This window comes from Acinonyx jubatus, chromosome C1 (assembly GCF_027475565.1).
Source record: "Acinonyx jubatus isolate Ajub_Pintada_27869175 chromosome C1, VMU_Ajub_asm_v1.0, whole genome shotgun sequence".
NCBI lineage: Eukaryota > Metazoa > Chordata > Mammalia > Carnivora > Felidae > Acinonyx > Acinonyx jubatus.
Window position 1 is genome coordinate 17,476,042 of NC_069381.1, and position 26,774 is coordinate 17,502,815.

Consider the following 26,774-nt stretch of genomic DNA (forward strand, 5'->3'; position numbering starts at 1 on the left):
TGTGCAAGAATCTGCCCCAGTGTTAGAAAACTTTTATTTTAAATACTTTAGAAATCTCTTTCAGAGCAGTATAAATTAGTTCCTGTGTCAGGGCCCTCGTTCCCACATTTGCTTCTGGTGGTCCTGATGGGTTTGTGGAAAAGAGAGACCCCCAACTCCTGGTCAGTGGAACCCTTGGCCCCCCGCCTGGTGGGCTGAGCAGGCCCGTCTGGGGTTTGAGGTAGGGGAGGCTGAGGCCCCTGGGTTCCCACCGGAGGCTGGAGAACAAGCAGGTGTTTCTTTCCTTCACTGGTGCGTGGCAGGAGAAGGTCTCAGGCCTGCGCCCCAAAGCCGGAAGGATTCTGCTTCTGCCAGCGCCACAGATCTTCACCTGTGATGGGGGGAGGTGTGGGGTCAGGGTCCACGTTGGAATGCGGGGTTCCCGCCACCTCAGGCAGCCCAGGGTGGGCATGCCCAGACCCAGTCAGCCCCTTCCCAGCCCCTGAGCCGGTCGAGCCCCTGTCCCCACCATCCCTGACCTGTCCTCGTCCCATAGGCCTCCGGGGCCTGGCCAGGCCTGCCTTCCTGGCCTCGGGGGTCAGGCCAGCACCCAGGGTCAGGGGTTAGGGCTAAAACTCACACATCCTGTCCAGCCCTAAGGCTGCTGTCCAGCCCAGCTCCTTGAGGGCCAGGCTGGGGTTGGCATAACAGGCAGCCACGTCGCCTTCCCGCCGTGCCACCACCTTGTATGGGATCTGCAAGAGAAGGGGCGGCGGGAGATTGGCTGAGCCGGCCCTGGCGTCTCCCGCCCCGCTGCCGACCAGGCTCAGAAATGCAGGTGCAGGCACCCTGCGCTAACAGCACTAAGGCAGGTGGTGGAACCAGGCGGCGCTGGGATCCCCGTCAGGGAGGCTAGTGGGAAGGGCCCAGCTCACTGTGACGTTCCGGCCTACCTTCTGCCCGGAAGCCTTTTCCATGGCCTGGACCATCTGTAGCACCGAGTAGCCCGTGCCCGTGCCCAGGTTATAGATCTGCCCAGGAGAGGAAAACGGGTTATGGAGGGGGGTGGACCAACTACCCCTCTGGACCCCATCTCCCTCACCAAATTCGCTTCTCCCTTTTCTCCCTACCCGACAGCCACACTGCTCCTTCAGCTTCCTCAAGGCCGCGATGTGGCCCTTGGCCAGATCCACGACATGGATGTAATCCCGGACACCTGCAGAGGAGGTGGTTGGGTGTGGGGGTTAAGTGTAGTCTCTGTCGGACCTCCCTCTCCCCCTGGCTCCCCCCTCCTGGATCCTCCTGGTCCTGGGCTCACCTGTGCCATCCTCTGTGTCATAGTCATTGCCAAAGACATTCAGTGCCTCCCGTCGCCCAATTGCCACCTGGGGTGGAGGTCAGGTCAGCTCTTTCCAGGCCTTTGGCACCAGTCGTACCCTTCAATCCTATGGCCACCCCCTGACCTTCCCCTTCTCTCTTACCTGGGAGACGTAGGGCATGAGGTTGTTGGGGATGCCTTGGGGATCTTCACCGATGCAGCCCGAGGCATGGGCGCCTATGGGGTTGAAATACCGCAGCAGCACTGCGTTCCAGGTCTGTGGGACACAGGTCAGATGATGGGGAAGGAGGCGCATGCTGTGCCCAAGCCGAATCCAGAGCTCTTTAGCTGCTTCCCCCGCCCCCAGGCCTAGTCTCTATCCCCGGAAAGCAGCAGGGGGTCAGGCCCACCCACTCCGTGCTGGGACTTTGGGCAAACCCCTGCAGCTTCCAGAGTCCTAGCTGGGGGTGTTCACGGGAGCCCTTGAGTCCATGAGTGGAGCCAGGGCTGGGTCAAGCGTGCGTGTGTGTGTGTGTGTGTGTGTGTGTGTTGGGGCGGGGAGGGGGTACCCTCACCTTGTCTGCCCGGCACAGGTCCCGGATCATTTCCTCGATGAAGAACTTGGACTTGCCATAGGGGTTGGTACAGCCACCTGTGGGGTGGGCCTCATCCAGGGGCAGGTACTGGGGATTCCCGTACACAGTAGCCGAGCTGCTGAACACCAGGTTCTTCACGCCGTGGGCCCTCATGATCTGGTCACGGAGGAAAGGCGTCAGTGGCCTCTGCCCTGCACTTAGTCCCACCCCCTTACTCCTTTATAGGTGAGAGGGGCTGAGGTTCGGGCACTCCCATTTATAGATGGGGAGACTGAGGCGGAGAAGTCAAAACAGACACGTGTCCAAGGTGGTACAGCTTGGGCCCTGCCTGACTCTGCCCCCCAGGCCCTCATCTACCGTGTCTGGCGTGGCCTGCCTGGCCGGGGCCTCCCGGTGTCTGTGTCCTTGTCACACGTCTCACCTCCAGAAGCTGAATGGTTCCTGTCAGGTTAACTCTGTAATAATCCAGAGGCTTCTGCACGGACTCTCCCACGGCCTTGAGACCCGCAAAGTGGATGACTGCCATAAAGTGATGCTGCAGGTGCAAAGCCAGGGTCAGAGGTGGCTTTACAGGCCCTGGCCCTTGGCAGGGCCCCCTGCCTGCCTGTCAAGCACTGACCTTCTTGAAGAGACACTGTAGGGCTGCCTGGTCCAAGATGTCCATCTCCTCAAACTCCACAGAGCGGCCTGTCAGCTCCTGAACCCGCTGTAGGCTCTCAGGCATGGAGCCCCTTCCTGGTTGGACACATGGAGACCGTCAAAGGAGAAGACGGGTCCTGGGTTCCCAAGGGACTAGCCTGATGTGCACGCGCGCGCGCGCACACACACACACACACACACCCCTAGTAGGTGGAGGTAGAACAAAAGGTTTTCCTTCCGTCCCCGCCCAAAGCCCTAGCCCCCCACCCCTGTGCTCACCACGGATGGCGTTATGGAAATTGTCAATGACCACAGGCAAATAGCCGGCCTCCAGCAGTTCCAGCACCGTGTGGCTGCCGATGTAGCCAGCGCCGCCTGTCACCAGCACCTTCTCTGCCATCGCACCTGGCGCAGAACACGGTGTCAGAGGTGGTCGAGATGGCCCACTCAGGGCCCCCGCCTAATGTCCGAGGGAGGCAGTAGTGTGTCTCAGCTAATAGGGTGGATCTGGAATCAGCCCTGGTCCGGGTCTGGACATCATCTCTTTCTGGCCTCAGGCCTTGGAAATCACTTATCCTCTCTGCCTCAGTTTCCATCTTTAGAAAATGGAGTTTATAACTACAAACACGATGCAATCTTGTGAGGCTTACGTGAGTGATTTGAAACGCCCACAATGTGGCACAGGTGGGGAGACTGATGCACGGGCACCACAATCCTGGTCCCAATTTACCGGTGATTGAGAAGATGAAACCTAAGGCCCCCAAGGTGTCTGGGGACTAGACAGTCCTGGCCCGAAGGACACACAGCCAGCAGCACTGGGACTCCCAAGAACCCAGGAAGAGGTTCTGTCTGCTCAAATTCAGGCCTTCCCAGTCTCTCTGCCATCACTAGGTGTAAAGTGGCCCAGTGATTAATACCTCCCGCTCCAGGCAGCTCCCCTGACTCCCACAAGAGTCAGCTGGGAGGAAGCAGGAAATATACCAACTGGCCACAGGGTGGGGTCCTTTGCCAGGCCCACTGGAGCCCGACTCTGGGGCTGCAGCACCACAGTCCCGGAGTGGGCCCCACCCGCCCCAGGTCAGTCAGGCTGGCTCAGCCTCTACCAATGCATGCCAGGGCCAGCTGGGTCACTGCCCGCTTGGAGCTAAGGATGCCACCCAACTTTAGGCGGCACCGAGCCGGGCGCTGTAGACGTGGCCCTGGTCCCGACTCCACTGCCAGGTGTGCACCTCCGCCCTGAACAAACTCTGTGGGCAGAGAGGGGGAGTGGGTAGGGAACCCCAGACACTGAGGCCTTTCATTCGGTGTGGCCTGGCCCGCAGCCGCCTTCCTCCTGGCTGCCTCAGTCCCCCTCTGGGCTTATTCACTCCCACCCACTTGACTGCGCTCCTGCTGAGTGGCGGGCTCCTACCGGGCACTTCTGCATTTTTCTCCCTGTGTTCCCCCAACATCCTAATGAGGCAAGTGTTAGTGCTGGCACTTTACCGAGAAGGATACTAAGGTCAGAGAGGTCAAGTAATTTGCCCGAGGACACACAGCTACTATAGCCGCCCTAGAATCCGGATCTCCAGGTTCACAGCCAGCCAACCTCGCACTTCACTCTTCCCCCCATGGCTTCCCGCTGGACTCTGCTCCCGACGCCAAGACCGCCCCCGCCCCCACCCCGCCTCGCGGAAGCCCGAAAAGTGGTCGCGGAGGGGCCCCGGGAGGCAGGAAGGGTGGTGAGGTCGAACTCGCCCCGGACCGACGGAGTGACCTCGGTCGGATGTCGCCTCCTCGGTTTTCCCAGTCTGCAAAATGGAGGGGAGGAGGCGATGGGCGTCGGGCTGGGATGTGGGCCGTGGCTCCGAGGGGGCCGAGCTCGGAGCTCCCGGGTCGGGAATGAATGAAGTCGGGCCGCCCCGGCCACGGCGGCGGGAGCTGGGAGCGGCACAGGCACGGGCGAGCCCGCCCTAGCGGGGCTCTGCCCGGAACGCGGCCCGGACCCCTGAAACCAACCCTCGCTCCCCGCAGGCCACCCGGCCCCTCGCGAGCCCTCTAGCCCTCCCCCCCCCCACCGGCATTCGCCTTGCGAACCTGTTCGGAACCTCGCGCCCCGCGCTGCTTCCAGCGGCGCCGCCTCCCGCGCTCGGCGCCCGGGTCCCTTTAAGAGCAGACGGCCCACCTGGTCCCGCCCCCTCCACGCCCCCAAGGAAACGTGTCACCGGGGAGTGCGCACTACGGGGCGCCGGGAGGCCCAGGGGCGCCGCGACATCTAGGCGCCTGCGCGGCGCGGTCCGATCCGGTGTCGGAAGGCGGAGGGGAGGCGCGGCCTGGCCCGGGGAGCTCGGCTCCGGGTGCCCGGCGGCTGTTCCGCGGCGGGAGCCACAGGCCGAAGGCGGGGCACCCCCACCCCGCTCACCGCCCGTTCGCCAGCCTCTCTGCACGTGCCCCGCCTGTTCTTCCGAGCCAGCCTAGCGGGAAATCAGCGACGGCGTGCAGCCCAGGCCCTAAGGGGCGGCCGCCCAGAGGCCGCGGGCTCTGGGAAGTCTGGTTCGAGAACCACCCAGAGAGCTGGAGGGCAATCGGAAGCTCGGGCGGACGCCGCAGTGCTCGCTGCGCTCAGCACCCGCACGGACCACTGGGGACGGTCCGTCCGCACCGTGCCTGCCACAGTGGGCTAGAAGACGGTGTCGTGCTTCTGCTGAAAGTAGGGGCAGGGCTGGGGCACTGTGCGTAGAAGTCCTGACGACCCGAGCAAACAAGCCGTGCCCAGCCCGGAATGCCCTGGGCCTGGAGTCCAGCAAGGACGAATGACGACGGTAGCGCCGGAGCTGGAGCCCAAGGCGCCCGGACCCGCGCCTCCCGGCTCTCAGGGCCAAGAGCCTCAGAAACCACCTCTCCGCGGGTTTCTGGCCAGACCTGAACGAGCCCAAAGCCACTGATTTCCAGTCATTATAAATTTGGGGCCCGGGTGGGGAAACGGAGGAAACCCAGAGGCCAGTAAACCAGCTCAAAGTCTCCATTTTCCTCTCAGGATGCCATGTTGTAAAGGTGGTTTATTCCCCACCAGTCTCCCCCATTCGTACACACATCTGCACAACGGAATGCCTGAATGCTTCGTGTCATTAAACCTTTAATTACATAAGCGCTTTTCGAAAATCATGCTCAGAGTGGAGATTTTCCAGAGATGCCAGAGTTGGCAGTGGCCACCAGAGAAGCTCAGCCCTCGCCCCCTCTGCCGGCTTGGGGAAAAACTCCACGCCCCTTTGCTCTACAGAGTCAGCGATGGCCCCAGGGCCATGACAGGGTCAAGCTGTGTAGTGTAGCTAGCTGACAGATTTCACCCAGAGATGAGGCCGGAGCACCAGGGAATGGGTTCCAGGGGACCCCCAGGCATTCAGCTCCTGGGGGGGGGGGGCAGGGGGGGGGTTCATGGGGCAGGGAGACCTACAGCCCCCAAGGCTTCTCACTCACACCTGGGTCTGGCAAGGAGGCCTGAGGCCAAGCAGCTCCTGCCCTCCTGCCTCCGTTCTGCAGGAGCCCTATGTGCAGACCCTACCCCCCCCCCCCCCCCCCCCCGGAGGTGCCTGCTCCTGTGAATTTCATTCCCATTTCCATGTGCCCTGTCCGGAATCATTCACGTGTGCCCCTCTTTCCCACATTGTCCCCAGCGCTTGAGGCAGCAAAATGGCTCAGAGTTTACAGGCAGCCTGAGCCACTTTGGAGCAGGTTTTCCTGTTCAAGGCTTGGCAGATAAAGGCCCCAGCTTCCAGGAGCTTCTGGAGGTTCACACCCTTGGAGAAACAAGTGAGACGATGCACTAAGTCATGACCTGCCTTCCAACACCCAGGGAAACAGACTGGACAGAAAGCTGATATTGAGAAAGTAAAGGTAAAGACAGACCGGGTCTTGTTCCTCTTATGGTGGGACCCCGACTGCCCACAAGACTGTATCCTTGTGCCATCAGGGGTTATCCCTGTGACTCTCCTTGTATGTGGAAATGGTTTCTAGTGCTGCCACCAGGGCAGGAATCTGGTCAGTCCTGTTTGGTACCCCATCTCCAGCGCCCAGCACCCGGCCTGGCCTGCAGTGGTCAAAAACTCCATATTGAAGTAATAAAGACCACAGGCGGAGAGCTAGGACAAAAACACCAGCTCAAAGGGCCACCCTGGAAACCTCTGTTCATCACGGTAACTCTCATTCACTGATGCATTCTATGCTCTCAGCCCTGGGCTGCACATTCTCCCATTTTCCCATCGAATCCTAACAGCCCTAGGAGACAGGTGCTGTTATCATCACCATTTCTTAGGCCCACGGAGGTGAAACAATTGTCAGGTCACACAGCCCGTGAGTGACAGGAGTAGGTTTTAAACCGAGTTCTATCTGGTCCCAAAGCTCAGATGTGGTACTGCTTCCAACCCACCACTGAGGGCTCTTAACTGACTCTGATGGAGCCCCGGGAAGGGCTGGCTACCTCTGCCCTCATTCTACACGGAGTGAAACAAAGGTTTGGGGGGAAATGACTCAGGTAATGGATGTGACTCCTTTCAGGGCCCTTTCCCTACACCTTGGTGCCTCCTCCAACTGACCTGTCCAACTGAGAGCCTGGCCTTGTGGCCTCCATCAACCACACTCTGCTACCTCAAAAACATACAATAGGTGTTCCTGGGTGGCTCAGTCGGTTAAGTTTCTGACTCTTGGCTTTGGCTCAGGTAGTGATCTCACGGTTCATGGGTGCAAGTCCCACACTGGCCTCCACGCTGACAACACAGAGCCTGCTTGGGATTCTGTCTGTCCCTCTCTCTCTGCCCCTCCCCTGCTCATGCGCACTCTCTCTCAAAATAAATAAAACTTATATTGGAAAAAAAAAAGTACAATAAAACATCCCTAACCCCCTGAAAGCCTTGCCCTCTTAAGTGCCCTCCCTACCACCCCCCCCCCCCCCAAAAACCCAAAAAGAAAAACAAAAAAAAAACCTAAAAACTATCAGCTTCTGTCCTCTGGCTTCAGGGAGAGCTCTAGTCAGTTCAGGGTTGTCACCACCAGGGGGCAGGCGTGCTTACCGTGTGAATGCCCAAGCCAGACAGCATGTAGACAAGGTCCTCAGTGGCCAAGTTTCCTGATGCCCCCTGTGCATAAGGACAGCCTCCAAGTCCTGCCACGGAGGCGTCCACAACACTCACTCCCATCTGGAAACACAAGGGGTTGAAACATGGCTGTCATTGTGGGGACCAGGGCCCTACAAAGCCAGTCTTTGCAAACCTCCCAATCAACTGCTGGCTGAAATTCCACTGAGAGTTATTCTTTCCTTTGGCTAAAAATTCTGTTACTGTTCCTCCTCCTAGTTCATGAAACAGTATGAATCTTTTTTGTGGACACTGTTTCCTCTACCAGGGGTATCATCCCTGGTTCCTTTCATGCTGGACTCCTCACCCTGAAAGGTCTCCTCATGCTCTTCCTGGACACAGACCTAAAGGAAGTACCTCCCACTGCTGAGATTTCAGACCCCTGTGATTCATTTATCCATCCCTCCTTCCCTGCCCAAGGCTGTTCTCACTTCAAGTTGGACCTCTAGCCCCAGAAGGCCTTATCCCACAGCCCTGAGTCAGTACTGCCCACTTGCCCCTTTCCCTCTCCTCAAACCTCCCAGACCTTAACCTGGATACCCACAGTGGAGAAAACAGACCCAGAAAGTTACAGAGTCATGTGGCTTAGAGACGTGAGCTTCTAGGAGATAAGAGGGGGGGAAAAAAAGAAGAAGAAAAAGAAAGGAGAAACAAAGGAAAAAAAAAAACAACAACAACAACAACAACCCAAAGATGGCCCAGGATTGCTTTAGCTAACATAAAGAAATAGGTCAGACCTTGACCAATGTGAAGGCAAGGTAGCTTGCAGTCAGGCACTCAGAACTCTCCTTCTAGGGCTGGCCAGTCCAGGGAATCCTTCTGGGCCAGCCCACAAGAAGCAAACCTCAAGGGAAACCCAGCCTGAGGCCTCGGTTCGATCTTCAGGGGACAGCACGCAAGGCTCCAGCGGAGTGACCTTTGCCTACCCTTACTTCCAGTCTCCTCGTGTGCTCCCCGACAGCCCTGTGCACACTCCCCGGGCCAGCGCACGCGTCCTCCCTGAACCCCGCCTCAGCCTTACAGTGGAGGGCTGCCTAGTCAGCTTTTCACTTCCCCTTTCAACTGCTCACCTCTTCACAGCCTCCGAGCCTCATTCAAGCCTCTTCTGGCAAATCCTCTCTGGCCTTCCTGGCTGGGATGGAGGCCTTCCTCAGCCTTGTGCTTCCTCTCTTCCTGTGATCTGTCATAATGCACGAAGGCTACCACAAAACTCCCTTGGCTGCCTCCCCTAAGGCCCTTTTAGGCAAGGGTCACATGTCTGTGTCCACGGTGGCCGGGCAAGGGCCCGGCACACAGGTAATCAGTGAGAGCTTATTGAAAGAATACATGAACCTAGCTGGCCTGCCACTATGCCCTTTAGGAGAATGGACACAGGTCTTTCTCCCAGGACATGCCCTGATTACCTGCAGGGCCATCAAGGTGTTGGCCAGGGCCTGGCCATAGGTGTCATGGCAGTGGACGGCCAGGGCAGCCACGGGCACCTCATACATGACAGCGGACAGCATGTCCTTCATGATCCCAGGGGTGCCCACGCCGATGGTGTCCCCCAGGGAGATCTCGTAGCAGCCCATGGAGTACATCTTCTTGGTGATCTGGGGAAGCAAGCAAGCAGTACTTGGAGGACACTGGATTCTCCAGGTCCGGGGCCCAAGACTTCAGACGCAGGGATTCTTGGCCTATGCGGAACATCTCCACGTCCGAAACACTAAATTCCTGTCGCATCATAGGCCCCTTACGACTTTCTGAATGGCAGTGACAATAACCTTTCTCCTCATTAGGTTGCTGAGACGTGAGGGAGCAGGGCCAGCCGCTGGAGCAACCCCGGGGCTGTGACCCTGTGCCTTCCTCCCCGCCGTGCCTCAGACTTCGGTCCCTCACTTCCGACCTCCACACCCTGTGCCACAGCCAAACACTGGACCCAGGACCATGGGTTCCTGTCACGTAACTTTATCCTCAGCAAGATCTGTCACCTCGTGGGTCTGAGGTGCTAGTTATATACTGTTAATAGAAGTACACAACTGTTTAAACTTTTAGAAGCCCATTTGCAAATCCCTAAAACCACTGAAAATCCAGGGCAGCGTGTGTCCCGCTTGAGGAGACGCTGCCCCACCCTGCACTGCAGAGAAGGCGGAGGGGATGACAGGGCCGGGGACGCAGGGGACGCAGCGGACGCTCGGCCGAGATGCGCCAGGGGGATGGGAGGGCGAGCCCCCGCCGCCCGGGCAGCAGGCCGAGGACGACCCGTGGGGACGGAGGCCGCAGCGAAGGAGCAGGCTCTGGCGTGACGGACACTGGTGGCTGTCCCAGTTTGCCCACTCCCTGGCTGGGGGCGCCGGCGAAAGGCTGACCCTCTCGGAGCTTCCTTTTCTGCTTCTGAGAAACGGCGACGAGCCTTTGTGGGCTGCGGTGAGGACTGGCGGGACCGGCGGCCGAGACGCGGCGTGCAGCCGCCACCCTCAGCAGGCACCTGCGCCCGACGCTCCCCACGCGAGTGGGGGCACAGCAGGTGGGGCTGAGACCCAGCCGCGCCATCTACAACCTGTGCGGCAAGTCGTTTAGTCTTCGTTTCCTCGCCTGAAAAATGGAGTAACACTAACACGACCAAATTTTCGGGGTGACTTTGAGGGCTAAGGGGCGTAAGCTCTTGGGTGGCTCAGACTCAATTCCCACACCGTGCTCTTCTCAGTGCTGACTTGGTTACTGCTCAGAGGACGCCAGGGACGCGGCAAGGAACCGCAGGCACCCCGGGGGAGGAGCCTCTCCACAGATCACCTCAATTATCACCAGTCCACTGACCAGACTGGGGCAGAAGGTGGGGGCTTGAGAGAATCCAAGCTGCACTGGGAGGCGGGCCTCCAGGAGCAAGTGCTGGGCTGTGCTCCCAGGGGAAATGAAGGAAGGAGCTGGGTGAATGAAGGACATCAGTGACCCACCAGGAAAGGGTGGTGAGGAGAACCCCAGGGGCAGGCAAGGGAGACGACCCTCAGAAAACCCCCGCCCCGATACACACACACACCTCAGCTACTTTAGCCGGGGAGATCTTCCCTTCATAGGGGCATCCAAGCACACAGGAGACATACCTGTGGGAGGACAGGGGAGGTATGGTGTCAGTTCCCCTGAGCTCCTTGGCCAGCAGAGCTGACGCAGGGTCGAGGGTTGCTGTTTCACATACATCCCCGGAGTGGGGCAGGTCAAACGTCTGGGTGAAAGGCGAATTCAAGGATGTGGAGTCAGAATGGTCATGCCGTGTCACGCCAGGAGGGGGCAGTGGAGAGCCAGGGCAGGGAGGGGACTAAAAGGCGCTGTTCGGGAAGCTGGGGCTGCTTAGGCCTGAGGAGAGAAGCCAGAGAACAGCCGGGAGAAGCCGGGAGAGGGCAGTATGACAGGTCCCGGAGCCACAGGGTATGCGGCCCCTACTCACAGGAGGGGGCCAAGCACAGATGAAACCCAAGTAGGAACAGAAGGGCTCGGCTGGCCTGAAGGCCGAGGATCAGCGGCTCCGGTGAGCTGCTCGAGGATTCATACACTCATTTACTCAACTGTATCTACTGAGTTGCCCACTAAGTGCCAGGCCCTGGGTTATGTGGTGAGCAAGACGCCAAGGTCCCTACCCTCACGGAGTTTGTCTCCAGTTAGGGAGAGAGCCAATAAAAGGGCAACCCAAGGGGTGGATGCGATCATCTCTGACTGACTGCTGTGAGGGGAAGAACGGGGAAAGTGACAGGAGCAGCTACAGGCGGTCCGTGGCAGCCTGGGTGGCCCGGGGAAAGGGGGGGCCGACCTCTGGGGCCCGTGATGTGGGAGCTGGGGGTGGGGCAGGAGAGCTGCTGGAAGAGCATTCCAGACAGAGAGAAGAGCGGTGTGGAGGCCCCAAGATGGAGGAACGGGGGTGTTCAAGCCACAGAACAGAGGACAAAACAGCCAGGGCTCACAGAGCAAGGGGCAAAGGGCAGCCTGTGGCTGCAGAGGTGGGCACAGGCCTGATCGTGGCGACTTGCAAGCTGTGGGAAGGAGGCGGGGCCTCTGGACCTTGGTGGGCTTCCGTTCCCACCTGCCCTGTTGGAGCTAAGGCTCCACTAAAACCTTAGAGTCTAGCACACTTTTCTGCATGTTAGAGGCATAACAAATGTTTGCTGGATACACAGTTTCTGCCTCAAAGATCTCAGTGCATTTTCCCAATTCCATTGCCTGCCTTGTTCTCCAATCACTGCCAAGCAAGGCGAAGAGACAAGATATGCTGGGGAAAGAGCACAAGCTTGGAGTCAGGCAAACCCCACGAGGCCCTGCTTCCCCATTCACCCACCCACCCTTTCCTTCCTGAGCACCCCCGAGCGCTGGCCCTGGGCTGTGGGAGGGAGCCCACCAGGGACTTCAGGATGTGGGCTCTGCCCTCACGGGGAGCATAGTCTAGCGGGGGTGGGAGGCGGGGAGAAGCTAACACGCAGCTAAATGTTATGTCAGAGGATGTCTGGGGGGCCATGGGAGCCTGGATGAGGGGCACTAACTCCAGTAGGGGGGGCAGAGAAAGTTTCCTGGAGGAAATGGCTTCCCAGAGGGGATGTGAAGGGTGAGCAGGAGTTAGGACGTAGGAGCAAGAGAGTTCAGTCTATGGAAAGCACATGGAAAGGCCCAGAGGCCAGACAGTGGGAGCATGTGACACAAGGAAAGAAGCCGCAGTTGGACCGGAATGCAGCATACAGAGGAAGTAGGGCTGGACGGGGAAGTGAACAATGACGTTGCAGAGAGACAGGGTCTTATAAGCCTGCTGAGAAGTCCAGGGTTGGGAGTCACTGAAAGGTTTTAACCAGGGAGTGAGGTGATCGCTTCTGAAAGAACACTCTGGCTGCAGTGTGGACAGTTATGTGACCTCAGAGCACTCCCCAGCCTTCCTGAGCCAGTTTTGTCATGTGGAAGTAGGGACAACCTTCCTTGCTGAGTGACTGTGAGGTCAGTTAGATAACACATGGACAGTGCCTGGCACTCCTGCCGTTAAAGATGTGATGTTGGGGCGCCTGGGTGGCTCAGTCAGTTAAGCATCTGACCAGCTCAGGTCATGATCTCACAGCACAGTTCTGTGCTGACAGCTCAGAGCGTGGAGCCTGTTTCAGTGTCTGTGTCTCCTTCTCTCTCTGCCCCTCCCCGCTCACACTCTGTGTCTCTCTCAAAAATAAACAAACATTAAAAAAAAAAAAAAGATGCGATATTGGAGGGATGCCTGGGTGGCTCAGCTGGTTAAACGTCCAACTTCAGCACAGGTCATGATCTCATGGTTCATGAGTTCAAGCCCCACGTCGGGCTCTGCATTAATGGTGAGGAGCCTGCCTAGGATTGTCTCTTTCCTGCTCTCTGCCCCTCCCCTACTTGTGTGCGCACACATGCTCTCTCTCTCAAAATAAAGAAACTTAAAAAAATACATATGAGGTTGGAGACCTAGAGGCCGAGGGGATTCTTCCGACATGTGAGAGGAGAGGGTGGTGGAGCCAGGATTAATCTGGCCTCCGCAAACCCCAGTTAGTGTCCTGTCCTGATGGATTCCTCTGGTGACCTGCCCACAAAACCAGGTTTGGAGAAAGCACTTGCCAGGATTTCTTCTGACCACATCTACTTGAGGAAAGATGGCTAGGTGTGGAGTGTGGGCTGCCTGCACCCAGGATAAGGAGTTTGTGGGGAGGAGGGTGTGGAGTCAGAGGCTGGCCCCATTCCAGAATGGTGCCGAGGGAAAGGCACTGATGTGGTCTCACTCACCCGCGCACAGGGATACCAGCGGCCCGAGCCGCCCTCAAGATTTCATCAGAGCGCTGTAAACTCTCATCAATGGAGCAGTTGGTGTTCTTCTTAGTGAACTGCTCCGAGGCAGCTCCAAAGATGCTCACTTCCTTGGCTCCAGCAGCAACCTGCCAAGAGCCGGGTGAGCTCCTTTCAGCCTTTTTCCCTTCGAGGAACACCAGCGTGGCAAACACTCTGGTCTTATGGCAAATTTTATAATATATGAATATTATGGGTTGAATTGTGTCTCCCCACAAAAGATTTATAGAAGTCCTAATCCCTAGTACCCCAGAACGTGGTTTTATTTGGGAAAAGGGTGGGTGTATAAGTAATCAGTTAAGGGGCGCCTGGGTGGCTCAGTCGGTTGAGCGCCCGACTTCAGTTCAGGTCATGATCTCGTGGTTTGGGGGTTCGAGCCCCGTGTCCTGCTCTGTGCTGACAGCTCAGAGCCTGGAGCCTGCTTCGGATTCTGTGTCTCCCTCTCTCTCTGTCTCCCCCCGCCCCCCCCCCCCCACACTCTGTCTCTCCTTCAAAAATAAATAAACATTAAAAAAAAATTTTTTTTTAAAGTTATCAGTTAAAATGAAGTCATCCTGGTCCCTACTTCAATAGGACTGGTGTCCTTCTAAGACGGAGGCCATGTGAAGACACACACAGAGGAAATGGCCGGTAAAGACGGAGGCAGAGAGAACAGAGTTGTCCTCCCAGTCCTCAGAAGGAACCAACCCTATTAACACCTTGATTTCACACTTTTGGCCTCCAGAGCTGTGGAGAATACATTTCTGCTGTTTTAAGCTGCCTACCTTTTGGTATTCTCTTATGGTAGCCCTAGGAAATTGACACTGTGAATTAGATCTTCATTTGAAAAGACACCACCACCTGGGGTGCCTGGGTGGCTCAGTCGGTTAAGCTTCTGCCTCTTGATTTCGGCTCATGTCATGATCTCGCAGTTTTGTGAGTTCGAGCCCCGAATCAGGCTCTGCGCTGGCAACACGAAGCCTACTTGAGATTCTGTCCTTCTCTCTGCTCCTCCCCTGCTTGCACTCTCTCTCTCTTTCTCAAAAATAGAGAATTAAAAGCTTAAAAAAAAAAACCCCACCACCACCCGTGGCCTTCCCCCAAAGGCCAACACTATCACTGCCATCACCACCCTGCAAATCACCCTGAAGGACAGTTTTCTGCCTAAATTCAGAATCAACATCCCCAATGATGCTTTTGTCCTAACTTGTAAGAAAGTTAGCAGATACGAGCAACCACTGTGGGGAGCACGATTCCCTTTCTCTAAAGAGGAAACGTGTATTAACAAGAGCTAACATTTATTAAGCACTTACCTTCTACCAGGCTTTTGCTAAGCAATATAGGTGCATTCTATCCTCTGAAATCCTCCCAGCATCAGGTAACTATGATTAGCCCTATTTTACAGGCCAAACCTGAGGCTCAGAGAGATTAAGTAGCCGGTCAAGATCAGAGAGCTGGGGGTGGCAGGGCCCGGTCTGTCTGACAGTGCTCATCATTACTGGAGAAAGCCCTTCAGACAGACATCCCACAACAGGAACTGGGGCTCAGGGACAAGACAGGGACCGATGCTGTCTATCTCATTTCAGAGGCCCCCGCCATCAAGCTAGTCTCTTACCGCTGCCTGGAAGCCTTTGATATTCGGGGTCAGGACTGGGTAGTTGATGCCAGGAAATTTCTGGATGCCCTTCAAGACTTCAGCATTGTCAGCCATCTGGGAGCCAAAGGAGACAATGCCAGGTCACTGCCAAAGGCAGGCAGAGAGCTCAGGTACAGAAAGCCTTTTTATCACAAGATCTCTGTTGTCCAGAACCCCTGGAAAAGAAGTCCTTTTGCAGAGCCGCGTCTTCCCAGTGCTTTACTATTTGTTTTGCACTGATGGGCCAGAAGGCTCCTCGGTGCAGGTAATTCCCCCAATTTCTCCATATGGCTAATACTGTCAGCTTTACATAAGCAGGAAAAGCAGCAATGACGCTACCAGCCATTTAATGAGAACATACTCTGTTATTTACTACTCAGGTAAACAGGATCTTTCTTCCCACTTGACTGTTTCTGTGAAGCAGCAGTTGTCCTTCCCTTTTACAAACACAGACACCACATCTCTAGACAGGTCTAGAAATTCTAGACTTCCAGAGCCAGAAGAGACCTGAGAGGTCACCCTCAACCTGGAGAGGGGAAGGCCTCACCAAGATCCCCAAGCAAGGAAGGGGCAAGCCTCCTCCTTATGTTCCTGTGCTGCACCATGCTACTAGAAGTCACCTGAGACCAAGCCAGAGATCAGGAGACCTCTGTTCCCAACTTCTACCTACTTTCAGGGCAAATGCAGAACTTTACACCTCTTTCATCTGAGAAATGCCTGTTACTGAGGGCTGGGGCTCACCTGGGGAACCCACTTGGGGGACACAAAGCTGGTGGCTTCTATAACAGGGAGTCCTGCTTCAGAAAGCATGTCTATCAGCTTGATTTTTGTAGGAGTAGGCACAATATTCTGTAGAGGAGACAGAAACACCAGAAAAGACAGGTTAGCAAAGCTGGGAATACAGTGGTCTCAAAATGCAGTGCCCGTTAGTTCAAAGCTCTGCTTAAAGCATGCACTTCACTATCTCAACTTCTAAGCATGAATGAATTCACACATAATCCTTGCCAGTAGGTGGGGTACATCTTCAAGTTCTACAGATAGCATTTTGCAGTGGAGGCAACTTCTCGCCTGAAAAGGTGTAAATATTTACATGGAAATGACAATTTTTCTGCCTTAAAGGCTTTTTCTTAACTGTTAATTTATGAACCCATCATAAACAAATTGAGATCAATGTGCGATGGCTCGAAAGGGCACAGATGACTAACTCTCTGGGTCCTAGGAGATGGGGCCCCTAAAGTATCACACTGCCCCCTTTTCCACCTCCCAACTGGCTCAGGGCCTCATCCTCACATGGTCAGCCTACTGTTTCTTTCTTTCCCTCCCCCACCACGCCTACTTGCTCCACTAGGTTCTATGGCTCCCCCTTTCCAAACCCACTATCATTCTCCCATGTATATTATGGCATGGTCTCACTCTACCAATTCCTCCCACATGGAATCCTTCTAAAACAGTCTCTATTGTTTCACTCTCCTGCTCAAAAGCCTTCTGTGGCTCCTTAGTACTTACCGGTTTAGGTAAAAAATCCAAGAACTCAGTCCTTCTCACCAGGCCCGTCCACCCCAACCCCCTAATTTCTCTCCCATTGCTTTACCTTAATTCATTCCGTAATTTTTAAGAGCCCTCCACGTTCCGGGGATTGTGCTAGGTGCTAGGGATACAGCAGTGAGCAGAAGAGAAACGATTCTGCCCTCACAGAGCTTACAGTTTATTGTCAGAAATAAGCTCCCACTATTAAAACTTGGCTTTTCAAAAAGAAGAAAGAAAGAGAAAGAAAGAAAGGAAAGGAAAGGAAGAAAGAAGGAAAAAAAGACATTTCTGATTGAAAAAATAATACATGATTATTTCAAAAAACATGCCAAAACCAGAAGAAAACCATCCTTAAAATCTCCCAGAGATGACAACGGTAACACCCTGATAATGTAGCTTTCTAGATCCATGTAATCCAATACATTAAACACTAGCTATATGTGATTATTTAAATTGACATTAATTTAAGTTACATAAAAACAAACTTTCAGTTCTCCAGTCACACTAGTCACTTTTGTTTTTTCTTTCTTCTTTTCTTTTCTTTTCTTTTCTTTTTCTTTCTTTCTTTCTTTCTTTCTTTCTTTCTTTCTTTCTTTTCTTTCTTTCTTTCTTCTCAATGTTTACTTATTTTTGAGAGAGAGAGAGTGGGGGCACATGTGTGAGCAAGGGAGGGGCCAAGAGAGAGGGGGACAGAGGATCTGAAGCAAGCTCTGTGCTGACAGCAGACAGCCCGATGCGGGTCGTGAACTCACGAACCATGAGATCGTGACCTGAGCCAAACTCGGACGCTTAACTGACTGAGCCACCACAGCACCCCACGTTAGCCACATTTCAAGTGCTCGACAGCCACATGTCCAGCACAGCTCACATCTACGACATTTCCATCTTCACAGAAAGTTGTACTGGACAGGACAGTTCTAGACTCTTTTCTAGGTAGATGTTCCCACACACATATCAACTTTTTTGTTTCTTAAGTAAAAGTGTAAGATTAAAGAATATACATATTATCTTACCATCAGCTTGAGTCACTTAATATACACCTATATTAGTAACAACTTCATAATCCATTTTATGAAGTCATTTAAGTACTTGATCTAACATTCCCCACACTGAGCATTTAGGTGGTTTCCAACTGTCCTGTTGTTACAAGGGGGTTGGAAGGAACATGTCTAAGGCTAAATCTTTGCATGTGGCCTTCATGACTTCCTTTGAATAGGTCCCCTTGCGTGGAATTGCTGGATAAAAGGCATGCTCTCACCTTCATTCTACTCTCCTGCGGTCTGCCCCACTGGGCCTTGAGATGTTCCCCCTGGGGACACCACACCTGTCGCTTCACCACCAATTTAGATTGCTTTACCGTCACAGGTGCCTGCCCGGCCTCCTGGACTTTGGCTGGGACAATCGTGTCTTGCATAGCTCTGTCCGTCCCGGCTGTGCCCACCACAGGGCACTCTTACTGCTTGAAAAACCTCTTTTGGATGATTTCCATCTTTACCTTTTCATTTTGTAGTCCGTCTCGGGCACCAACTTCCACAATTTTCACTTGCTTAGGGAAAGTATCCGCAGAAGAGGTGCTGACCTTTGGTTTAAAAGAGGAAACAAAAAGTAACCAGAGGAGATTGTCCCAAGTCCCCAGGGGGACAGATTTAAAAGAATGGATCCACCTTCACTGAGACAAGAAGCAGTATTTCTCACTGAACAGTAAATATTTCTCACATTTGGTTCATTTTGGAATTGAGAACAAAAAGAACAAAAATGTTTCACTGAGGAATGGGCAAGAGATTCATGCTCCTAGTAAAAGTCCATTTCCAACTGTCTGTCAGCGGAGCATTTAGGTTGTTTCTTACACAAACCTATTTGCCCCTCCTAAACTTAGAAGTCCCCAAACAGAACTGTTTAAATTCTCCTGAAGCCCCATCTGACTTCACGCTTTCTCAGTAAAAATCATCACATACATTCTACTGCTTAAGCCAGAAACTTGACTCATCCCCTGACCCCACTCACCGTGGGCTAGAAGGTTACCATTTGGCTCCTGCTAATCCCAGTGAACTCATTACTTGTTTCTACTGTCCCACACCCCCCCACCTCCCAGTGAACCCATTACTTGTTCCCACTGCCCCACCTTCCCCAGTGGGGTAACTACACTGCAGTCCCAATGGCCTTCCTCCCACAGCAGGGCCTCGAGGGTTACTGTTCCCTCTTCCCAGAATGCTCGTCCACATCTGGCTCCTTCTCACCTTTCAGCCAGATGAGCCTCTTCTGACCACTCTTTGTAAAGCTGCCAATCCCCTCACCCTCATCATTTTCCGTATCAAAACAGTAATTCCTTCAGAGCACTGCAAATAATGCCTACTCAATGTTTCCCCCAGTAGAATATAAGCTCTATGAGGCTCGGTCTCGACCTCCACTCCACCCCTTGTGTTTGGCACTGTGCTTGGCACACAAAGCAGGCACTCATTAAAAAGTTACTGAAACAACAAATAAATGCATGAAGGGGCATAGCTGCCCCAGAGGAGGGCAATTACTAGGTATGGGGAGTAGTTAGTCTTAGACTTCGTGGGGTTGGGGGATAGAGGAGGACTTGTTCTGTTAGTCATAGGCTGGGTGATGACAAGGAAGGGGCTTGAGGGGAGAGGACACCAACAGCTGAACACATTAAAAAAAGTCCTTGAGTCTCCTCCATTTAAAGTCTGCCCCAAATCTTCCTCTCCTTACCACCAAATAATACGAGGCTTTTCTCCCCTCTCTCCTCTGTTCTTTTTTTTTTTTTTAATTTTTTTTAATGTTTATTTATTTTTGAGACAGAGAGAGACAGAGCATGAATGGGAGAGGGGCAGAGAGAGAGGGAGACACAGAATCGGAAGCAGGCTCCAGGCTCTGAGCCATCAGCCCAGAGCCTGACGTGGGGCTCGAACTCACAAACCGTGACATCGTGACCTGAGCTGAAGTCGGACGCTCAACCGACTGAGCCACCCAGGCGCCCCTCTCCTCTGTTCTTCTTAATACTACAACTCTTCAAATTCACTTCATGTTACCATAATTAATCTGGATAAACATACTGCAATGAGGCCGCGGGAGAGAAGTGCATTGGGTAATCTGCTGAGGATCGCCAACTCCTGAAACCCTTAAGGAAGGAAACATTCCCTGCTATGAATCAGCGAGAACTTGAACAACTCACCTGAACTGGCCTTGCTTTTAGTCAGAGACTAAGGCGATGAGCCATTGAATTTCATGAAGTCAATAGGCTAGGTTGGAAGGTCTCTGCAAGTTGAATGCCACTACAACAGGGATGTTCAGCCTAAGCTAGTCCATTGCCCTAAATTGATCCCATTGGAATGTAAGCTGCATGAGGCAGGGACTTTGCTTTATCCATTGCCGTATTTCCAAGGCCCTGGGACATATACGGGTTTGGCAAATAACTGCTGGATGTTGTTGAAATCACGCAAGACCCGCTTCCAATGTCCTTTTATTAGAAAAGAACAGACTCAATTCCACTTCCTTCCCCATAACAACTCTTCACATAATAAAATAATAATTCACATTTATTAAGCATTTAATATTTGCCAGGCACTCATCAGCGCCTTTTACACATTAACCCATACCATCCTCTCAACCTCATTAGGTCGGCCTATTACAATCTCCTTTTTCCTGTGAAAAAGGTGAAGCCCAGAGATTAAATAACTCTCCCAAGGTCATATGGTTAGCTGACCCACTGATCGATATCTGACCCTGGCAATGTAGACGTACAACGCTTGCTCTTAACCCCTAGGCCACATTGGCTCTTTGCCACTTTTCTGTCTCCACCCCCCCCCCCCCCCCAGTCTTCTACTTGTCTTGATTAATCACCCAGTTCATTCCCTCCGTACAGCTCTGCCCAGAGATGATCTCCTCTAACCACAGAAGTCCTGGGCCAAGCCTCCCGAGCTACAGCATACCGATACCAACAGTTAATAACAACTAAGGTCCAACGCTAACTTCAGGATCAGTACCGCATTGAGTACCTCCATGGCAGGGACTATCATCATCTCAACTCCGTACAGGAAGAAGCAGCCTCAGAAAGATTAGCCAAAATCACACAGCTAGCAAGTGAAGAAGTCTGACCTTGAACCATCTGCTTCTGCTATCAACCCTATGCTAGTAACCCCACGAAGGGCCTATTACCACCACATCATCACACCAGGAATTTTTTTTCACAGCACGTTGATACCCACCATCTCATTTAATTTTATTTTTCAAGTTGGAAGTACCATCTCTACGCATTAATAATTGGTAGCGATGGGTGGCCTAGCAGACATTAGAGTGGTTTTCCCAGGGGCCCACTGCCAAGACAGTGTCATTTTCCCCACCTTACTCTTCTCACTCTTCCTAAACAATCTAAGGCAAAAATAACACAACTGACTTATCCCTTACTATGACCTAAAACAATGTCAAATGCTTTACCTACATTTTCCTTCCACTCCAAAGAACCCTGAGGTAATGTTTACCCAAGTTATAGACGAGAAAACGGAGGTTTAGAGAGTAAATAATTGTCACTCAATTTAGAAAGGGGCAGAACCACTGGGCACCAGAGCTCTAACTCTAACCAAAACAATTTATTCAACCCCTTATTCAACTAGGTCTCCGACACTTTCCCTCCACTCACTGAGCAGGAACATCAGGCTCGAATATGCCCAAAGTACGATTCCAAGGGAATCACAAATAGTCTTACGCGATCCCAGTCCTACTTGGCACGCTAGGATGGCTCTCCAAGCGTCCCCAAATGCAACCAGAGCTGGCAATGCCGGCGGAGGGAGGGCGAGGGCCTTGCTTTCTCCGCTCGGAACTGGAAGGGTATTCGTGATTTTCGCTACTGAGAAGCCTGGCAAGGTCGGAGCTCGGAGGGACGAGGTGCTAGGGTCGCCGGGAAGAGGCCCAGATCTCCATGACCCGGGCAAATCGTTCCCTATCTCCGGGCCTCAGTTTCCCTGTGCCCCTCAAGGCATTTGGGCGGGACAAAGAGGATCCATGACTCCAAGGCCCTCCTCCCGACGGTGGCCTGAGGAGCTGTCCGGCTTCGGCTCTCAAAGAGCAGCCGCCACGGGCCAGGGCCCCGAACCCGACCGTCACGGTGCCTGCAGGGCCACCCCTCGGCGGGCCGGGGCACTTACAGCCCGGAGAGACGCCAAAACCATCAGTCTCCGCGGCAGGACCTTCCTCATTGTCGCCATCTTGGCCCAGCTTCCCCCGCGGACCTCGGCTGAGTCTCACGTGACCGCCAGCCGCCAGGTGGGCGTGCCCCTGCCTTTGGGGCGGGGCTTCGGGTGCGGCGGAATGACACCCTCAGCTGACCCTGTTTCCAGTTTGTTTTTCTTTCTTCTGGCTTGCTGTTCCTTATCCATTACGTTTTCTGAGTGCCTTCTACTTGCCATGGCGAAGTGAGGCTAGGACTATAAAGATGAACAAAAATTAATCAAGGGGTTTGGAGTCTGGGAGCTGTAGGAAGACATTAATAATCACATAAATAGTTGCATAATTACTACCTTTAGCAGTAATCACGAATACCCTTCCAGTTCCGAGTGGAAAGTAATAAGATGAAGCATTACTATTTGCCATGCTCAGGTCTGAGTTCTTTGCACGTATTAACTCTTTCATCACGACCTCCCGGACTCAAATGCAGGCAGTCAGTGAGAGAGACGGAGTGCGCGTGAGCATGAAACATCCTTTGATTTCATACCTTGAGAATGAGTAAGATTTATCCAGGTAAAGAGGACACAAGAAAAGCTTTCCAGAGAGCAAACCATATGCAAAGGCCCTGGGGCAAAGAAATTGAATGCTTAGAGCAGTGTTTTCCAAAATGCCTGTTGTACCCCATTAATGGGTCATAACGTTAATCTAGCAGGTGCCAACTTTTTTAAAACATAGAAAAAATTGGAGAAAATAGTAGTAAAGCTAAGTACTGCTTTGCAAATCTTTTGTTTGTTCTTACATATGTCAACTAGGTTACAATGTAAATTAAATTTCTTACTGTAGGCTGTAATTTAGAAATGTTTGAAAAACACTGTTTTAGAGAGATAAGAAGGCCAGAATGAACGCAGAGCAAGGATGGGACTTTCTACTAAGATGGGAGAGATTGACAGGGACCATACCACTGGCTTTGGAGAACACATTAACAGCTATCCTAATAACAATGCATTTGATGGGTTTTAAGCAGAGAGAGATGATCAAATTTCCATTTAGTGAAAAGTCACTGTGGCTACTGGGTGGGTGGTATCCAGCTGGTAAATGCATTAACTGGCAGTCCTACGGGAGTCAGAGAAGGCACTGTCCCTGCCATCAGGGGGCTCAGATTTTAGCTAGGGAAAGAACATGACCTGTTAAGTGTTCTGTTATGCTTCCATAGTACCAAAAATTTCCTCAGCACCAAAAACTACTCCCAGAGTTCTCAAACCTGCAGCTAACAGACAGAATCAGACCTCAAAATACTAGCACGGCATTTAATTTATTTTAAAATATTTATTTAGGGGCGCCTGGGTGGCTCAGTTGGTTAAGCATCCGACTTCGGCTCAGGTCACGATCTCACTGTCCAGGAGTTCGAGCCCCGCGTCGGGCTCTGTGCTGACTGCTCAGAGCCCAGAGCCTGCTTCGGATTCTGTGTCTCCCTCTCTCTCTGACCCTCCCCCGTTCATGCTCTGTCTCTCTCTGTCTCAAAAATAAATAAAACGTTAAAAAAAATTTTAAAAATAAAAATAAAATAAAATATTTATTTATGATTTTCATGACTGTTATGACATATTTATTTTTGACTTTCAGGAATTGTGCACTGAAAACTATGAACAAACTGTAAACAATTCCTGAAATTAAAGAAGACAGAAATAGATGGAAAGGTATCTCATGTACATGAATTGGAAGACAATATTGTTAAGATGTCAGTATTATCCAAAGTGATCTGCAGATTCCGTGCAATCCCTATTAAAATCTCAATGATGTTTTTTGAAGAAATAGAAACATTCATCCTAAAATGCACGTGGAACCTCCAGGGGCCCCGAATAGCCAAAACAATCTTGGGAAAAAAAAAAGCACAAAGTTGGAAGACTGACACTTTCTGATTTCAAAACTTACTATATTAATAAAAACAGTGTGGTACTGGCATAAAGGAAGACATAGAGATCAGTAGAATAGAATAGAGAACCAAGAAAGAAACCCTTGTATATATGGTCATATAATTTTCAACAAGGATGCCAAGATCATTCAGTGGGGAAAAGGACAGTCTTTTCAATAAATGATGCTGGGAAAATTGGATATCCACATCGGAAAGAACGAAATTGGACCCTTACTTCACACCATATACAAAAGTAACTCAAAATGGATCAAAAATCTACACGTAAGAGCTAAAACTACAAAACTCTTTGAAGAAAACATAGAGGAAAAGCTTCATGACATTTGAGTTGGCAATGATTTCTTGAGTATGGCACCAAAATCATAGGCAGCAAAAGGAAAAACAGAGAAATTGGACTTCATCACTTTTGTGCATCAAAGAATACCATCAAGAATGAAATAATAACCCACAAAATGGGACAAAATATTTGAAAATCATATATCTGATAAGTGCTTAATATCCAGAATATTCAAAGAACTCCTAAAATTCAAGAACAAATAAACATCTCAAAAATGGCAAGAATGTGGGGCGCCTGGGTGGCACAGTCGGTTAAGCATCCGACTTCAGCCAGGTCACGATCTCACGGTCCGTGAGTTCCAGCCCCGCGTCAGGCTCTGGGCTGATGGCTCGGAGCCTGGAGCCTGTTTCCGATTCTGTGTCTCCCTCTCTCTCTGCCCCTCCCCCCGTTCATGCTCTGTCTCTCTCTGTCCCAAAAATAAATAAACATTGAAAAAAAAAATGGCAAGAATGTGAATAGACATTCCTCCTAGGAAGATGGTGTTTGCCAAAGTAGAGTGGTTACCAGAAGCTGAGGGGAGAAGGATATGAGGCATTATTGTTTAATGGGTACAGAGTCCCAGTTTGAGAAGATGAAAACATTCTGAAGATGAATAGTGGAGATGATTGCACAACAATGTGCCTTAATGCCTCTGAACTGTATACTCAAAAGGGTTAAAATAGTAAATTTTATGCTGTGTACGTTTTACCTTAATAAAAAAGTGCACACACGCTCACCATACGATGACTGTTCTTAGGCAAAGCATGCCATTGCCAGTTCCTGTCCCCACCCCTCCTAATTATTATCACAGATGGTCTGATTCACTCATTCCCTGTCTGTTTCCTGAAAGCACTTGTTAGTAAATTCTGCAAATGTAAATTACTTACAAGCCCAGCTCTTAGGTGAATGCCTAAAGGGCAGAGACTTTAATTGATTGCTCACTGTGGTGTCCACAATACTAGGTACATGGCTGGCACTAAATACTTACTGAATGAGTAATACTAGCAAATGTACTTGAGTCTGCTCAGGGCCACTCTCAGTTGGAATCGTATTTTAACTCAAATATGAGAGAGGAAAAAAAAACCAGAAAAAAACACCAAGTAAGTAGAGTGAAGAATAAAATAAAAGGTACAAATTTGAATGAAAGAGGGAAGAAGTTACAACTGAGAGAGGATCATCCAATCAGAAAAAAAAAAAAAAAAAGGAAACTGGCTCTTTGAGACTAAAAACAGTGCCAACGCCTTATGACCACACTGATTAAAAAAAAAAAAGAAACACGAATAAAACAAGAGGACAGAATTAAAGACACTGCACTGTTGAGTTTCCAAATTTATGGACAATAAATCTGAAGACTTGGTTGAAATGGATTTCCTAGAAAATTATAACTTTCAAAAGTGGCTCAAAAATAAAATCATCTTCACATCCATAGAATGGCTATAATCGGGACCCCTGGGTGGCTCAGTCAGTTGAGCGTCTGACTTCGGCTCAGGTCATGATCTCACAGTTCGTGGGTTCGAGCCCCACCTCAGGCTCTGTGCTGACCTCTTGCTCAGAGCCTGGAGCCTGCTTCAGATTCTGTGTCTCCTTCTCTCTCTGCCCCTCCCCCGCTCACGCTTTGTCTCACTCTGTTTCTCAAAAATAAAGAAATGTAAAAAAAAATTTTTTTTTCAAATAAAATAGAATGGCTATAATCAAAAATACAGAAAAAAAAAGACAGATAATAGCAAGTGTTGATGAGGACAGGAAGAAACTGGAACTTTCGTAGATGGCCCGTGGGAATGCAGAATGGTACAAAGCACCCTGGAAAAGTTTGTCTGTTCCTCTAAAAGCTAAACACAGGATTCCTATATGATCCATCAATTCCACTCCTAGTTACGCATCCAAAATGAATGAAACACAGGAAGTCAAAGAGATAACTTGCATGTCAATGTTTGTAGCAGCATATTCACTGTAGTCAAAAGGTCTAAGCAATCCAAATGTCCATCAATTGTGAATGGATAAAAAGAATGTGGTATACACATACAGTGGAACATTTTCCAACCTTAAAAAGGAATGAAGTTTTGATACAGGCTGTACTATGAATAAACCTTGAAATACTAGCCAAGTGAAATAAGCCAGTAACCGAAGACAAATATGATTCTACTTACATGAAGTATCTAGGAAATTCACAGAGACTGAAAGTAGAAGAGATAACCAGGGACCGGGGGCACCTGAGTGGCTCAGTCAGTTGACTTTCAGACTCTATTTTGGCTCAGGTCATGATCTCACAGTTTGTAGCATCAGGCCCCACCTTGGGCTCTGCGCTGACAGCGAGAAGCCTGCTTGGAATTCTCTCTCTCTCTTCCTCTCTCTCTGCCCCTCCCCTATTTATGCCCCTCCCCCTCTCTCAAATAAGTAAACATTAAAAAAAAAATGGGCTGGAGGAGTGGGGATGAGAGGGATGGGGACTTATTGCTTCAAGGTTTCAGAGTTTCTGTTTGGAATAATAAAAATCTTTGAAATAGTAGTTGCACAACACTGAGGAAGTACTAAAAGTCACTGAGAATTATACACTTAAAAATGGTTGACGGAATACTACGTGGCAATGAGAAAGAATGAAATATGGCCTTTTGTAGCAACGTGGATGGAAGTGGAGAGTGTTATGGTCACTGAAATAAGTCATACAGAGAAAGACAGATATGTTTTCACTCTTATGTGGATCCTGAGAAACTTAACAGAAGACCGTGGGGGAGGGGAAAACAAAAAAAGGTTAGAGAAGGAGGGAGCCAAAACATT

General features: G+C 51.5%; 2 protein-coding genes across 4 annotated transcripts; both read right to left on the reverse strand.

Moving 5' to 3' along the window:
• Positions 1–15: 15 nt before the first annotated feature.
• On the reverse strand, positions 16–8,752 carry GALE (UDP-galactose-4-epimerase). 3 transcript variants are annotated; one of them, XM_027060100.2, is made up of 12 exons: positions 8,378–8,752; positions 7,578–7,703; positions 2,812–2,937; positions 2,513–2,628; positions 2,315–2,428; positions 1,873–2,049; positions 1,461–1,574; positions 1,298–1,364; positions 1,110–1,195; positions 933–1,010; positions 620–734; positions 16–370 (listed from the first exon to the last, which is right to left on the reverse strand). In XM_027060100.2, exons 3-12 carry the CDS (start codon positions 2,930–2,932, stop codon positions 312–314), a joined length of 1,047 nt encoding a protein of 348 aa, XP_026915901.1. In that variant the 5' UTR covers positions 2,933–2,937; positions 7,578–7,703; positions 8,378–8,752; the 3' UTR covers positions 16–311. The 3 variants fall into 3 exon arrangements, with proteins under 3 accessions (XP_026915901.1, XP_026915900.1, XP_014930661.2); XM_027060099.2 differs by lacking the exons at positions 7,578–7,703; positions 8,378–8,752 and adding an exon at positions 4,609–4,750; XM_015075175.3 differs by lacking the exons at positions 7,578–7,703; positions 8,378–8,752 and adding an exon at positions 4,289–4,555.
• On the reverse strand, positions 5,628–21,883 carry HMGCL (3-hydroxy-3-methylglutaryl-CoA lyase). Its single transcript, XM_015075174.3, has 9 exons — positions 21,735–21,883; positions 18,083–18,166; positions 15,802–15,909; positions 15,040–15,135; positions 13,386–13,534; positions 10,657–10,720; positions 9,044–9,232; positions 7,578–7,703; positions 5,628–6,308 (listed from the first exon to the last, which is right to left on the reverse strand). The coding sequence occupies exons 1-9, from the start codon at positions 21,792–21,794 to the stop codon at positions 6,207–6,209; spliced, it is 978 nt and encodes a 325-aa protein (XP_014930660.2). The 5' UTR covers positions 21,795–21,883; the 3' UTR covers positions 5,628–6,206.
• Positions 21,884–26,774: the final 4,891 nt, after the last annotated feature.

Excerpts from the sequence above, each read along its gene's own strand:
- HMGCL (XM_015075174.3), bottom strand. The coding sequence starts at position 21,794 with ATGGCGACAATGAGGAAGGTCCTGCCGCGGAGACTGATGGTTTTGGCG. Across the intron at positions 15,910-18,082 it reads ACGGACTACAAAATGAAAAG|AATATTGTGCCTACTCCTAC; the intron begins GTAAAGATGGAA and ends TCTCCTCTACAG. Across the intron at positions 7,704-9,043 it reads ACACCTTGATGGCCCTGCAG|ATGGGAGTGAGTGTTGTGGA; the intron begins GTAATCAGGGCA and ends TTGTGTTTCCAG.
- GALE (XM_027060100.2), bottom strand. The coding sequence starts at position 2,932 with ATGGCAGAGAAGGTGCTGGTGACAGGCGGCGCTGGCTACATCGGCAGC. Across the intron at positions 2,050-2,314 it reads GAACCATTCAGCTTCTGGAG|ATCATGAGGGCCCACGGCGT; the intron begins GTGAGACGTGTG and ends CTCCGTGACCAG. Across the intron at positions 1,575-1,872 it reads ACCTGTGCCGGGCAGACAAG|ACCTGGAACGCAGTGCTGCT; the intron begins GTGAGGGTACCC and ends TGTGTCCCACAG.